This window comes from Xenopus laevis, chromosome 1L, assembly GCF_017654675.1.
Source record: "Xenopus laevis strain J_2021 chromosome 1L, Xenopus_laevis_v10.1, whole genome shotgun sequence".
NCBI lineage: Eukaryota > Metazoa > Chordata > Amphibia > Anura > Pipidae > Xenopus > Xenopus laevis.
Genome location: NC_054371.1, coordinates 24,697,497 through 24,714,100, shown reverse-complemented (window position 1 = coordinate 24,714,100; position 16,604 = coordinate 24,697,497). Strand labels below are relative to the sequence as shown.

Genomic DNA, 16,604 nt, shown 5'->3' with positions numbered 1-16,604 from the left:
CATAGTTGTGCTCAGCACCACTCAGTCCTTCCTGCCTTCCATTCTGAATTGGGTGCTGCTGTGCTAATTAATGCTGGGAACTCTGGAGCTAGGAGGTGGTAGTAACTCCAAAGTTTCCATAGCACCTCACATCAATTACCAGAGCACAGTTGTGCCTAAAAAGTTTGGAGCAGACATCATTTGCCTGCTGAACACCAAAAAAGGACACTAGGCAACTGCATCAGGTTTGCAGAAAAGGGCGCATGCAGTTGCTTCTATTAGAGAGAACTGGGACCAGCTGCAAAAGACGCAGCCCAATGGCTGCAATTCTCAGTGGCTTGGCTGGAGCTAATCACAAATTTATGGGGTATAGTGATAGTACTGTCTTGTGATCTCCCATTGAGTGTCCAGGTATTCAAGTAATGTCAGTGAAGTGAGGAAAGTTAATCTGACACTATTAATGGGACTGCAGGCAAAACATTACATTACAATGATTATATTATGCACCACTTAATCACAGTGCATAATCTCAACCATGGTCAGACCTGGAAAAAACCCAGTGGGCCCCTTCCTTCATGGGCCCTTTTGATCCAGACCTGCTCCTGCACCCACACTGTCCCCTCTCCCCGCCCGGACCTAGGCTCACTCCTGCACCCACACCGTCCCCTCTGCCCGCCCGGACTTAGGCTCACTCCTGCACCCACACCGTCCCCTCTCCCCGCCCGGACCTAGGCTCACTCCTGTCCACTCCCCCTGCCCGGACATCTGCTCTCCCCAGCAGGACTGCCCCCTCTCTTTAATCACAGGTAGAAAAGGGAGGTAAAAACATATGGGGGGAATGTGGGGGTTGGTCCCTTAGTCAGCCCTGGTGGGCCCCTGACATCCCAGTCCGAACCTGATCTCAACACCTGTCCTTTTCTTTCTGTTCATTCTAATACAGGTATAGGCTCCATTATCCAGGAACCCATTCCCCAGCAAGCTTCAAATTAAGGGAAGGCCTTATTTTAATCAAATAATTAATTCTTTTTAAAAATTGATTTCCTTTTTCTCTCTAATAATAAAACAGTACCTTGTACTTGATCCCAACTAAGATATAATTAATCCTTATTGGAGGAAAAACAATCCTTTTGGGTTTATTTAATATTTAAATGATTTTCTATTAGACTAAAGGTATAAAGATCCAAATTATGGAAAGATCCCTTATCTGGAAAACTACAGGCCTGGGGCATTCTGGATAATAGGTCCCATACCTGTATTTTTGAGGCCACCTACTGCCCTTAGCGTTTCTGGGGAGTCTTCATATTGTCAAATCATGATCTTGAGAAACAGGAATCTCTGTGTTTATTTCTGGCAATTCTTCAGTGTAACAGTTTAAGAAAGACCTCACTTGACAGGTATCGACCTTGCGCTCCTTCATTCTCTCTTTGCAGCTCAGAACAATTCTTGATGGAAGGGCTGAGTCACAGCAAGTGTAGCAATAGGTCAGAGGCCTGGGGTGTAGGAGCAAAGCCCTCAAGCAATTCAGAACACTAAATTCTAAACACTGATAGGAACATTCTCTGCAATATAATCCAAAAACGATCACAAAAAAATGTCAAAGAAGATGTGGTTTTGGAGTACTTATCATAGTTTTCTTTATGTAGAATTCCCTCTTTACTGTTTTATAAGTACGCCTGTAGGTACATGCACACAACCTTACAAATATGTATTGTTATGGTTATTTTGAAAGTATTTTAAAGGGGTTGTTCACTTTTCAGTTAACTTTTATTATGATGTAGAGAGTGATATTCTGAGACAATTTGCAATTTGGTTTCATTTTTTATTATTTGTGGTTTTTGAGTTATTTAGCTTTTTTATTCAGCAAGTAGCAGTTTGCAGTTTCAGCAATCTGGTTGTTAGGGTCCAAACTACCCTAGCAACCATGCAGTGATTTGAATAAGAGACTGGAATATGAATAGGAGCAGCCTGAATAGAAAGAAGAGTCATAGTGGGACATTCACTAAGATTCGTAGTTGCGCCAGGCGTAACTTCGCCGCACTTCGCCAGGTGTAGTTTCGCCAGCGCTCCGCTAATTCACTAAAATCCGAAGCTGCGCTCAGGGGTAGCGTAAGGTTGCAAATTGCGCTAGCGTTGATTCGCTTAGCAAAGTTACGCTAGCGATGGTTAATTTGCATACGGCGCCAAATTCAAATTTCAGTGGAGGAATATGTAGCAGCACTACAAATGCCTGGGAAACCTTCAAAAAATCAAATACAATTTTTATTTTGCCCTACACATGTGCCCACTGTATAGGTAAGTTGCCATGAGTCAGGAAATGTAGGGGGGAAGGAGGGGAGCCCCAAACATTTTTTTCGATCTTTTTCAGCCTATCACCCATAATATAGAAAAAACACCAGCGTTTTTTGGGACTTAGAAAATTTTTTCACTTTTTTTGAAGAAATCTCTATCTACTCTATTGCGCTTCGCCTGATTTGAGGTGGTGAAGGAAGTCTAGCGTAAAAGGTAGCGTTCAGAACAATGCGCGTGTTAGTGAATTTGCGTAGTTATGTCAGTTGCGCAAATTCGCCAGGCGTAAGGGTGCGAAGTTACACTAGTGAAGTTACGCCACCGTCCGTTAGTGAATTTGCGAAGCGAAGTAATGAAAATGCCCAACGTTAGCAAATTGACGCTAGCGTTAGGCGCTTCGGCGCATAGTGAATTTGCCCCATAAAAAGCAGCAATAACAATACATTTGTAGCCTTACAGAGTTGTATTTTTAGATGGGGGTCAGTGACCTCCATTTGAAAGCTGCAAAGAGGAAAAAGGCAAATTATTCAAAAACTTTTAAAAAGAAAAAATGAAGTCCAATTGAAAAGTAATATAGAATTAGCCATTAAAGGGCATGTAAAGGCAAAAAAATAAAATTACATTTTTACTTTAATTAAAAAATGTGTACTGTTTTTGTGAGAAACCTGACTGTCTGCAGTGAAATTCTCCCTTCATTTACTGCTGTGGATAGGAATTGTCAGACGGTCCCTAACTGCTCTGCAGGGAAACAATCATACTTATGAACAGCAGGGGGAGCCCCCGCCTTACTTCCCAGCCATGCAGAACTCAAGCAGCTTTGTTTATGACGATCCCTAAGCAGCCCAGACCACACTGAGCATGTGCACAGTCTTAGTCTTGCAAAGATGTTTAACAAAGTTACAAGATGGTGACCCCCTGTAGCCAACTTTGAAAGCATAAATTATTTGTTTGATTAGGCTTGTGGTGCAGTAAGTTCATGTTTATGTTTAGTATACAAAATACAGCATTTCTAGCCTTATTCTATTTTACACAGTACATGTCCTTTAAGTAACATACTAAGCTTTAACTTAAAGGACCAGTAACAACAATTTTTTTTCAAAGAACGAAAAAAAAATCACAAAGACAAATTAAACTATAATAACGCCAAGTCTTTATCAAGAAATAACTTACCGAAACTCCGCTTTCACTCCTCTTCAGAAAAGGCGACGGCGACGATCCATCATGCAGCACTCGATTTCTCCTCGCAGGCTATCTCCTATAAGGAAAGCAGGGAGGAGAAATCGAGTGCCGCACAATCGCTTTTTCTGAAGAGGCGCGCAAGTAGCATTTCGGTAAGTTATTTCTTAATTAACACTTAGCGATTTAAAAGTTTAATTTGTCTTTGTGGGTTTTTTTTGTATTCTATACTAATGAATTGATGTTACTGGTCCTTTAAAGGTGAACATCCCCTTTAAAGAGGGTTTTGTGGCAAGTCAATCATCCAGCCCCTTTTTGCTGTGCATGATGATATGCCCCAAACTTTGGGGAATACATTATTTGTATGACATTGCACTGTACAACCTATGGCCCTTCAGCTACTTAAAGTCCAACTCCAACAGAAAATGTTGTTTTAGGCTAATGACACTTGTAAGGGGTCATTAAGAACAGCAGGGTCTATGTAACGCATTCCAAATAAAAAATCCACTCCAAGGTGCAGAGCTACAAGGAGTGGGTGGTGGAGCACTTACATGCCTTGCACCCTTCATGAATAAAGTGCCAGGGAATGCAGGTAGTGTTGTATTCATGGGGATGGCCACAGGTCTCTCCACTCCACGGCAATTTGTTAAGGCAGAAAGTAGTATAGTGTTGGGTGAATTTGCGTGTCAGCGTCTCGTTTTTGACGCTGGCGCCCGTTTTTGACGCCGGCGTCCGTTTTTTTCGACGCCGGCGAATTTTTTTGGGCGTTTCGCGAATTTATTCGCTGGCGGCGAATCGCGCAAATTCGCCGCGAATTCGCGCCTGGTGAATAAATTCGCCCATCACTAGCATTGTGCAAGATTGCTCCAATTGGTGCACTTTGCACCCTGCTTTCCTGTTTATAAATGAACCCTGTTTCTCCCCTGCCATATTCCTGTTGAAGGGCAAATTCCCAATACCTTTCTGTGATGCTCAAATGGACATCACCAGCCTGAAAACTGACATTTGCTCATTTAAAGCCACCTGTTAAGATAATAACAGGCAGTTTCCATTTATGACTATACAAGTACAAGACATTTTTCCAGGAGAGAATGTTGCATGTCTGGTTGTCCCTAATGCTTTAATGAACAATTATTTCCAGCATCTGTTGAGTTTTATTGGTTATTTATTCTTAGTGACACCTGAGTTCAGGTATATCGGCAACATGCATGGGAATGAAGTGGTGGGCCGGGAATTGCTGATCTACCTGGCGCAGTTCTTATGTTCTGAATATCTGTTGGGAAACTCACGGATCCAGACGCTGATCAATACGACTCGAATTCACCTTCTACCTTCCATGAATCCAGATGGCTACGAGCATGCGGCAGAAATGGTGAGGCGAAATGTTCTATAAATAGGAATGTGCACAACGAGGAGGGGAAAGTCCTTGGAAAGGACTGCGCAGCAATTATTCAGCGTGGGCATACAGCCCTTGCTTTTATATGGAAGGGAATGCTCTGAGCTTAAGTAATGTGCATGTAAAATTCTAGTTTCCTGGTAAATTCTTAGAAAAACGATCATTTTGAAATAGTGATAGAAAATGATGCAGGTGCAAAAAATAGCATTGTAATCAGTTGAGACAATTATTTAGCCCTTAAGCAGATACTGAGGGTTAGGAATATTATATGGTTCAACTGCACTGGACACATAGCTAAGCACACAGCTCCATTGTTGGAGATTTTTAACTGACCACACCAAAAATGACATAGGCCATATGTATCTAATCCTACATGGCCAATTACGAGCCTAGATTTTGGTGTATTGCCTTTAATTGCCATGTTTGAGCTGTAATGCTGTACATGGTTGAATCACATCATAAAACTGTCCTTCTCCTTCATGGCTAGGGAGCAGGGTATAATGGATGGACCAATGGACGACAGAATGCCCAGAACATAGATCTGAACCGAAATTTCCCTGATTTAACCTCAGAAGCTCACAAGTTAATTAGGATGCCACTGGCACGACTTGACCACATGCCCATTCCAGAGTCATATTGGGATGGTAAGTTAGGCGAGTTTCTCTTCACCTCTATTGTAAGTTATGAGAAGAGTATAGCTGGTTGTTTTCAGATTTTAAAGACCGCTATAAAGCTTTAAAGGGTCTAAAGGGGTGCTCAGGCCAGTTCTGTTAGAGGTTCCCCTTCTTTTAAGTGAACCACATTGGAAATTGTTTGGTTACCCTGCTGATTGAACCAAGAGCTGATCAGATGAATCTCTTATTCATACCAATGAACATTGATTTAACTGTTTAAATTGCTCTGCTCCACTTACTTTAATTATGGATTGATACCTAGGGGCCGATTCACTGAATTCGAGTGAAGGATTCGAAGTATAAAGACTTCCAATTTCTAAGTATTTTTTGGGCTACTTCGACCATCGAATGGGCTACTTCGACCTTCGACTACGACTACGAAACGAAGGATTCAAACTAAAAATCGTTCGACTATTTGACCATTCGATAGTCGAAGTCTCTTTAAAAAAAACTTCGACCCCCTAGTTCGCCATCTAAAAGCTACCGAAGTCAATGTTAGCCTATGGGGAAGGTCCCCATAGGCTTTCCTAAGTTTTTTTGATCGAAGGATATTCCTTCGATCGTTGGATTAAAATCCTTCGAATCGTTCGATTCTAAGGATTTAATCGTTCGATCGAAGGAATAATCCTTCGATCGTACGATCGCAGAATTTGCGCTAAATCCTTCGACTTCGATATCCGAAGTCGAAGGATTTCAATTCCTAGTCGAATATCGAGGGTTAATTAACCCTCGATATTCGACCCTTAATGAATCAGCCCCCTAGTGTCAGGGCCTAGTGGCTGTAGTAAGTTGGAGTAGGGACCAAGGAGGAAGCTGGTGTGCGGACTGACAAGAAATAGTCCAATTCGTGGTACAAAAGGGTTTGAGTAGATCACGGTTGATATCCAGACAAGAAAGTCAGGGCAGGTAGCAAAAACAACAAGGTCAGTAAGAGGCAGAAGAGTCGGGAACCAAGAATCAGTCAATAGAGCAATTATAGAGCACCCAGGAACTCACTGAAGAAGACCCTACATTCAGGCAGTGAACCCAGGTCTTTGGCATCCTTTTATTTCGAATTTACTCCAAACTACGGCATGAAGATGTCACACGCCGGCACGATGATGTCACTATGCTGGAACGTGATGCAGAGGGCCATGGGTGTCACCATCATGGATTTGGCACAGAAGAGCAGGGAAGCTCTATCGGGCTTTGATGAAGATGGTACTAGAGAAACTTATCAACAACAGGGGCCTGAGCTAGAGTTATAGCAGTAGAGGCACCAGCCTAGGGGAAAACGTGGGTGCACAATTTTAGAAAATCTTTATGGCTGCTTTATAGTCTAACTATCAGTAGGACCACACACCTTTCTAAATGCTACTCTACTGCATCTGTCACTGTTAAAGCACTTTTCTGGTCTCCAGGATTCAATGTACATTGTGTAGTCACCTACACTGGCATACATCTCCAACATAGTCCAACATAGGCAGAAAAGTTCCTATTGGCTGATTATGATGCTCTGATGTCACAAGGTGATCTTAGACATATGGGGAATACTAGTGTGGTGGTACCTAAATTATAGGCTACAGCACTGGTACCAAATTTGATCAAAGCACTTATGATCAGACTGGTATTGTTCATATAGCTAAGGTGAAGTCACCAGACCCTACTATGTAGATTTTGCACTGGCTTCACACAAACAGAATTACTGGTACCACCAATGACCTTTACTCAGATGGTGATTCCCGAGGTGACAGGAATAAAACAGCGATAGGATCAGTCTAGTTCAAACGGTCAGACTCAATTGCTTTTAGATGACAGAGGTCACACATTTTTTTCCGGCCCCTTTAGCCTCTGTTTGAAGTTGTGTGAAATGTATTGCAAGTTAAAATTTTATATGTATTTTAATGAATTTTAATTCTGCGGAGCAGCAGTACAACGCTCAAAGCAATTATGCGATCATTAAAAGCAATTATGGAAATAATTCAAGTGGAGGGGAAACAATTACTGCTGAAATTGAACACGTTACTGTCACTTTCATTTCCTCCTAATAGTATTCACATGCAAAGATATTAATGTCAATGTGCCACTTTCTACGTTGCCCTTTCGGGAATGGTAATTTGTATTATTGAATATGTAAGGTATTGCGGTGCCGGACTTTGCATTTTATAGATAATTCCTTCTTGTATCAGATTTGTTTCCTCTGTTTGGCTTGGTTCACTGGGGACAAGTGTCTCTTGTGGGTGTTGTTTCCTTCTAATCCTGGGGGCACAGTGCTAGAACCAACCTAGAACACAAAGCTGGAAGTTATGGAACGCTGGTCATTCCAAACTCACTCCATTTCTAAATAAGGGCACTAAACTGCATGACCCGGTCACAGAAGAACAAATACTTAAGATGGGGTTCTGCAGCTAGAAGCCTGCAGGTGGGACATGGCCACCCAACAGATCCATTGGAAAAGGTGTAAAGTCTAATGCAATGTCTCACTAGCCCTGCTAAAATAATGCAATTGAAACAACATCACCCCCTGTTGTTCAGTTTTTCTGATCTTGCTTCAGTTGGGAGAAATTGCTGAAAGAAGAAAACCGAGCTCTTCTGCTGTTGCACTGTTTAGGAAAGAGAAGGAGGACCGGCCCGGGGTCTAGTCTTCTTAGCATAGCAACAGCAGAAGGGGGTTCTCTTCTGGAGTATTCTCCCTGCTCTATCACAGTCAGCAGAACTGAACAGCAGGTGCTACAGTTTTCTTGAAATATCAGTGTAAAAATAGCAGTGCTCTGAGCTATTTTATATGAGGGTTTACATATTCTTTAAAGGAGAAGGAAAGGCTTTGTGCACTTGGGTGTGTCAAATGTTAGGCACCCCCAAGTTATTGTATTGACTTACCTGAAACCCCGGGCCGGTCCTCCTATCAGCAGAAAACTGTACCGGCCCGGGGTTATACCAGTGAGCACCATGAAGCGATCCTCTTCTGTCTTCCTCCTTCTTCACGTGGCCGCGCATGCACAGTAAAATGTAAAGCCGAACTTTAACTATAAAGTTGGCTATTTCATTCTACTGCGCATGGTTTTGCCCAGAGAAATTTGAAGAAAGAAGAAGTTGGAAGTGGATTGCTCCATGGTGCTCACTGGTATAACCCCGGGCCGGTGCAGTTTTCTGCTGATAGGAGCACCATCCTGGGGTTTCAGGTAAGTAAATACAATGACTTGCGGGTGCCTAACATTTGGCACTCCCCAAGATCACAAAGCCTTCCATTCTCCTTTAAGCAGGAGGGTACGTGGCCATGGTTACAATGGTCATGGAAAAGACATAAATATAAGGTTCAGTAAGATTTCCACTACCTTCATCCATCAAAGAATATAAAGCTTTTAAAAACTGGTCCAATACCCCCAATAGACTTAGTTCAAGAATTATGGTGGCCCTACATCTTATTAGCTGCTTGACGTTTCTATTTAATGAAGTGTTTCCGTTACTTTGTCCATTTCTCATGTACCTCCAACTAGGGATGCACCAAATCCACTATTTTGGATTCGGCCAAGCCCCCTAATCCTTCATTAAACATTCAGCCGAATACTGAACCAAATCCAAACCCTAATTTGCCTTAATCAACCCTAATTACGATTTTTTTTACTTCCTTGTTTTGTGACAAAAAAGATTTTAAAGGGCATGTAAATGCAAAAAATATAAAATCCCATTTTTACTTTCTTTAATGAAAAAGAAACCTATCTCCAAAATACTTTAATTAAAAAATGTGTACCGTTTTTATAAGAAACCTGACTGTATGCAGTGAAATTCTCCCTTCATTTACTGCTGTGGATAGGATTTGTCAGACGGTCCCTAACTGCTGAGCAGGGAAACAATCATACTTATGAACAGCAGGGGGAGCCCCCGCCTTACTTCCCAGCCATGCAGAACTCAAGCAGCTTTGTTTATGACGATCCCTAAGCAGCCCAGACCACACTGAGCATGTGCACAGTCTTAGTCTTGCAAAGATGTTTAACAAAGTTACAAGATGGTGACCCCCTGTAGCCAACTTTGAAAGCATAAATTATTTGCTTGATTAGGCTTGTGGTGTTGTAAGTTCATGTTTATATTTAGTATACAAAATACTGCATTTCTAGCCTTATTCTATTTTAGACTTTACATGCCCTTTAAGGATTCATATTTGGTTCAGCCAGGCACAAGGATTCGGCCGAATCAGAATTCTGCTGAAAAAGGCTGAATCCTGGATTGGGTGCAAGCAAGTAAGGCTCCCACCACCTTACATGGGTTAATCACAATTAGAAATGTAGTAGCTGCATGTAGAGGTACTGGAATATCTGTAGGTGGGGAGTGGGTGCGTATGTCCTTACAAATAAGCAACACATTCAACCCTCTTTTTTTAATTATTCATTTACTGTATTCACTGAGATATGAGCTGTCATAACTGACAACATATTTTTAATTACCTTACAATATGAGTAGAAAAGCATTTGGAGACTTGAGTCACCATTGACAGGGCAGAAATGTGTTTCCAGTGAAGTCTATGAATAAGCTGTTTTTAGCACATCATAACAAAGAGAGATGTCGTCCCCTGAATAATGCCACAGCTTGATAGTTTTACTGATGACCATAAAGAGTAGCTCATAAAATCCAGTATTATTAGCATGAGCGTTTTCTTGTATTAATTCAAATAAAAATAATGTGTAGCACATGTACGGAGATGCCAGTGTTTGTTAAACTGTTGCATTATATTACTTGACCACAAGATGCCGCTGTTGCTTTATACATGGGAAATAGACTTGGCCACAAGGTGTCACACTTGTCCTTAGATAAAGCAATTATAAAGGTCCATATTCTGTTATGTCTGCTTGTTATTGCTTTATACATGGACAGGAATTGTACATTCCCGCTTTATACTTGATAAGAGCTCCTTGTAAAAGATCTTCATTATTTGGAGGGCGGGGTATAGTTATTAAACAGGAGTTTGAAACATTTAATACACTATTGATAAACTAATTATGTTCATCATTGAATAGTAGTACAACAATAACATCCTAAAAACAATGTACCATTGTAATGTCTTGGAGGAACATGAAATCAACTGCAAAGTGGTATTAAGCTCTAGTAACCTATGGTAACCAATCAGCTGTCGGCATTTTACTTGACTGCTGCTTGACAGCAAATATCTCATTGGATGCTGTGAGTGAGATGGTAGACCTGGAGCATTACACTACCCCGTATATATTTCAGAAGGTCGCTGCCATATTTTTGGATGATAATTGTTCCTATGCACCTGAGCAGTTCATATGGCAGTAATAGAGACTGACAGTTAGTCCTCAGCCCAGGTTGCTGTCAGGGTCATGTTCCAATGGCAGAGATCCCTTGAGACATTTTAATAGATTTTAATAGCCTTCATGATGATAGAGGCAGGGATGCACCGAATCCAGGATTCGTTCGGGGATTCAGCCTTTTCTTCTACCCGGCCAAAACGAATCCGAATCCTAGTTTGTATATTCAAATTAGGGTTGGGGAGGGAAATCGCGTGACTTTTTGTCACAAAATAAGGAAATACAATTTTTCCCCTTCCCACGCCTAAATTGCATATGCAATCTAAAATCGTGGATTCGGTGCATCCCTAGTTCGAGGGCTTTGCCCAAAAACTTCACCAATCGAGTGATTCTGTTTTTTTTCCTGCCAAAAACTCTTAATTTGATTTTTCGGGTTGTTAACCCCAAACTCGTTGATTCGAGTTTTTTTCTTAAATTAAAACCAATCGAGTTGAGAGTTTATTCGAGGTCTAAAATATATTCAACCTTTGATAAATATCTCCCTTATTGTTATTGCTACTTTTTATTACTCATCTTTCTATTCAGGCCTCTCCTATTCATATTCCAGTCTCTTATTCATATCAATGCATGGTTGCTGGGGTCATTTAGGACCTTTGCAAACTGAAGCTGCTGAATAAAAATCGAAATATCACTAAAAAACACAAATAATAAAAAATGAAAACCAATTGCAGATTGTCTCAGAATATCACTCTCTGCATCATACTAAAAATTAGTTTAAAGTTGAACAAACCCTTTAAAAATGGGCTCTGCAATTCACACCCTGATCTGTTAAAAAGAAATTCTGTGCTCCATGATCTCCATGATGGTCCCTTATAAGTGAAGTCTTTTATTTCTCACTGTATTCCCTAAAGGTTAAATGATTAATACAATGTACAGGTATGGGACCTGTTATACAGAATAGTTGGGACCTGGTGTTTTCCAAATAACGGATCTTTCCATAATTTGGATCTTCATACCTTAAGTCTACTAGAAAAATCATTTACACATTAAATAAACCCAAAGGCTGGTTTTGCTTCCAATAAGGATTAATTATATCTTAGTTGGGATCAAGTACAAGCTACTGTTTTATTATTACAGAGAAAAAGGAATAATTTTTAAACATTTGTATTATATGAATATAATGGAGTCTATGGGAGACGGCCTTTCCATTATTCAGAGCTTTCTGGATAAAGGGTTTCCGGATAACGAATCCCATACCTGTACTGGATACTGTCTAGTGCCTGTTATTGGAGCAAAGCGCTGGCTCTTATTGGTCATCCTTATTTCTCTCCTGTTGCAGATCGCGCCTGAGACCAAAGCTGTAATGAAGTGGATGAGATCAATACCGTTCGTCATTTCCGGAAGTCTCCATGGAGGGGACCTGGTCATCAGTTACCCTTATGACTTCTCCCGGCACCCGCTTGAAGAGAAGATGCTCTCTCCTACTCCAGATGAGAAGGTAACACAGAACCAGCCTCCTTAGATTTCTGATGCTGTTGTTTCTCTCTATACATACCATTCATTCTTTATCTTGCTTGGTGTTATGTACGTGTCCAATGTGAGTAACGTTCATTTCATGTATATCATACAAAAGAGCCGGGAATGGCCTGTATCCTTATAATAAACATCGGGGGCAGGATTTGGTAAGCTGACCCTCTGGGGGTTCAGCAGAGGATCCATAAATATAATATACAAGAGCCATGAGTATCCTGTAAATTATATCCTTATAAATCATATCCTTATAATACACAAGAGCCATAAATATCCTGTAAATCATATCCTTATAATACACAAAAACCATGAATATCTTGTAAATTATATCCTTATAAACGGTGTGTTCTGATGTCATCAGTTATAAACGGTGAGCTCTGATGTCATTTCTGTCACATGACTCACCGAAATTTGTGTATTATAATAAATAAAGTACCCCCAGTTGTAAAATATGAGGATATTAGAAGTTACCTCAGAGTTCCATGACCTGTATAAAAACACGAGGCCTATGGTCAGGAAACTCCTCAGTAACATAATATCCTTATATTTTACAAGATGGGGTACTTTATTCACTATATAAACGATATCCTTATAATACACAAGAGCCATGAATATCCTGTAAATTATATACTTATAAACAATGCTTAGTTATGTCATCGGTTATAATCGTAGCTTAGTGATGTAATTTCTGTCACATGACTCACTGAAATTTGTGTATTATAATAAATAAAGCTCCCCCTGTTTCAAAATATGAGGATATTAGAAGTCACCTCGAAGTTCCATGGCCTTTATAAAAACACTTGTGCTTTTATATGGTCATGAAGCTCGTCGGTCACTTATATTATCCTTATATTTTACAATAGGGGCTACTTTATTCACTATATATCCTACATTTATAGATGGTGCTTAGCAATGCCATCATTTAGCCAGAGGCCTCTAAGCTGAACACCATTATCACAGGAATGATTTTTCAGTCCTACAACCAATGTGAAGGCTCGACGCTGCCATAGTGGTAAACAGAGTCTGTGACCTGAGGCAGGGTCACGAGAGAGAATTTATAGCCCTTGTAACATTAGAGTTCTATTTGCTGGGTTGTTTTTGCCCCCCTCGCTGTGGAATGGGTACCTCTAATCTTTCCTTGTGGCGATATTGCCTTTGTAAAGATCACAGCAATCCCCCCAAACACATGATTATGACTAATTGATCTTTTTGTTAGTAGAGTTTTGTTATGTTTTGGGTAGCCGAGGATGAGTAGAGTATAATAGTGCTTTATTAGCAGAGTCATGCAGGCATTACACAACAGTAAGCTTTCACTTTTAAGCTACCAGGAAGTATGCACAGTATAAGTCTTGAGCACACAGTGACATCTACAGGCCATTTGCATGAACACCACATATTACCCCTATAGTAGGAAAGCATTTGGACAACTATAATAAACAGCAACATTAAACAGTATGCATTTTAAAGCAATAATATACATTATTCACATCACATAGTCCTTGGTCCATGCAGATAGTTTTCTGATTCTCTCAGTACGCCTTATAGGTTCACATTCTTCAGGCCTATTACAGTTGACATCAGGAGTAGGAAAATGTCCTTCATCAAATGGAGCTTCTCCAAAGTCATATCTAACAGGAGCAAGACGACTTGCATTCCATATGCGTCCATCAGACAGTTCATATGTGTATGGGCTGGCGTCTCACTTCAAGTGGTGTAGTAAATTTAGATTGTCCTTGTTTCAGTATTCCTGGTTTCTTAATTCTGACTAAAGATCCAGGCTGAAAGTGCACTTCTCTTGCACAACGTTTTCTGTTAGTATAAGACTTACATTTGGCATGTTGACGTTTCACAATGTCAGCAGTAGATGATTTTGTAGGCACATTATTTTGTGGTGAAATTTTAGACACAGGCTGTGTGGGAGGCACTGGTGCTGTAGTAATGAGACCATCAATTAATTGTGTGTGTTGTGTTGAGCAGTATTTTTTATTTGCATTTGCTGCACGGTTTTGCAGTGTAGGTGAATCCCTTTCCTTAGCACTGTATTTTGCCTGTGACTGTGCATTATTAGGCCACATTGCTGAATTCACAATCTGTACACAATCCCAGCAGTTTCCTGACTGAGAGTTTTAGCCTCTGCCACTGCTGTTTCAATTTGGCTAGCAACTGTAATAGCCTTTGCAAGGGTTAAATCCTGCTCTAGGAGCAGTCTCTCTTTTTAATGCAAGGTGAGTTTTTTTTTCCCACTATTTGGTCTCTTAACATTTCATCTGCATGCTTTCTAGCAGCAGAAATCTCCCCTTCAGAAATCTCCAGGTCAGCAGCAATAATTTTCAAACATACGGATCCAAGCAGAAAAATTATAATAGGCTCATAACAGTGCTTTATCAGCAGAGTCATGCAGGCATTACACAACATTAAGCTTTCACTTTCACTTTTAAGCTATCAGGAAGTATGCACAGTATAAGTATGAGCACAGTGACATCTACAGGCCATTTGTATAAACACCACAAGTTTGTTTGTCAGCAGTGTCACTGGGCAGGGTCAGATGTTTCAGAACAGAAAACTTTTCATTAAAAAGGGTTAAATCACCATTTTTTCATTACCCATGTGCTTTTGCACTTTTCATCCGTTTTTGCACTTTTTTCTGTTCTATACATTTTTCATCGGATGCTTTTTTTTTTGCCAAAAATCACTTTATTTTGCTGTTTAATAAAACATCCATAGACACCTTTAAGGATGCGGCTTTGTCTCTGTGTCCAATCACGTAACTCCTTGGGGGCGCTTTACAGAAAATGGCAAAGTTTTCATGTGATTGGTTGCTATGGGGTTGCTAGGCATATGCATACTTGCATAGTAGTTAAAGCTGAAAGAACACTCAAGTCAACTCCTGTTTACACATAGTTCCACATATGCATATGGTTACAGCTATAGTTACAGCTATAGTTATATATATGGTGGCGGGCGGGTGCTGGTTGAGCTCTTCTCCTGCTCTCCCTGCCCGTCACCTTCAAATGCCGGCTTCCGACTTCCAGGTTCCGGTTTTATAGTCTCGTGTCTGCTCGCCCCGCCCCTTTTGTGACATCATTGTGATGACATTGGCGGGGCGGGTCTATAAAAGGACCCCAGAAGCGCGGCTGCGGGTGGGCGCAGGCTGGAGCAGGACGGGTTAAGGTCGGGTTCGGGTCAGGAAAACCCTGACCCGCACATCACTAGTAGCTGCTGCTCCTATTATTGTCTATGGAGAATGACTTAAAGGGATAGTTCACCTTTAAGCTAACTTTTAGTATGCTATAGAATGGCTAATTCTAAGCAACACATGTTAATAAAATAATAACTTTTCAATTAGCCTTCATTTTTTCTTTTTTATAGTTTTTGAATTATCTGCGTCTGACTCTTTCCAGTTTTTAAATGGGACCTGACCCCCATCTAAAAAACAAATGCTCTGTAAGGCTACAAATATATTGTTACTGCAACTTTTTATTACTCCTCTTTCTATTCAGGCCCTCTCCATTCTTATTCCAGTCTCCTATTCATATCAATGCAAGGTTGCTAGGGTCATTTGGACCCTAGAAACCAGACTGCTGAAATTGCAAACTGGGGAGCTGCTGAATAAACAAAAAAAAAACACAAATAAAAAAAAAGAAAACCAATTGCAAATTGTCTGAGAATATCAGTCTGTATATCATTCTAAAAGTTAACTCACAGGGGAACAGTCCCTTTAATGAAGTCAAGCAATATGGCAGTTCCCAATATGTATAAGTGAAAAAAAATGCAGACAAGAGGCTACGGCTTCATACTTTTTGTCTTTTAGAGAAAAAATAAATGAGAAGCAACTGCTACTTAGATATGGGATATTTTCACTGTCGAGGCTTATGAAACATGGTCATTTTAGTATTCCGTGGTCCTTCCAGCGAGAACACTGGTGCAAGTATAGGATCTGTTATCCAGAATGCTCAGCACCTGTGTTTTTTCCGGATAACGGATCTTTCCACAATTTGGATCTTCAAACCTTAAGTCTAATAGAAAATCCTTTAAACATTAAATAAACCCAACAGGCTGGTTTTGCTTCCAATAAGGATTAATTATATCTTAGTTGGGATTAAGTACAAGGCACTAGGGATGCACCGAATCCACTATTTTGGATTCGGCCGAACCCCCGAATCCTTTGTGAAAGATTCGGCTGAATACTGAACCGAATCCGAACCCTAATTTGCATATGCAAATTAGGGGTGGGAAGGGGAAAATGTTTTTACTTCCTTGTTTTGTAATGAAAACTCACACAATTTCCCTCCCCACCCTTAATTTGCATATGCAAATTAG

General features: G+C 40.5%; 1 protein-coding gene across 2 annotated transcripts in view; it reads left to right on the top strand.

The window, feature by feature from the left end:
* The window catches only part of cpz.L (carboxypeptidase Z L homeolog), a 54,253-nt gene that overhangs the window by 21,943 nt on the left and 15,706 nt on the right, over window positions 1-16,604 (top strand). For both annotated transcript variants that reach the window (XM_041587742.1, XM_041587739.1), the window contains 3 exons: window positions 4,617-4,813; window positions 5,325-5,486; window positions 12,094-12,252. In XM_041587742.1, coding sequence (XP_041443676.1) covers window positions 4,617-4,813; window positions 5,325-5,486; window positions 12,094-12,252 — 518 coding nt within the window. The remainder of the gene's footprint in view (window positions 1-4,616; window positions 4,814-5,324; window positions 5,487-12,093; window positions 12,253-16,604) is intronic.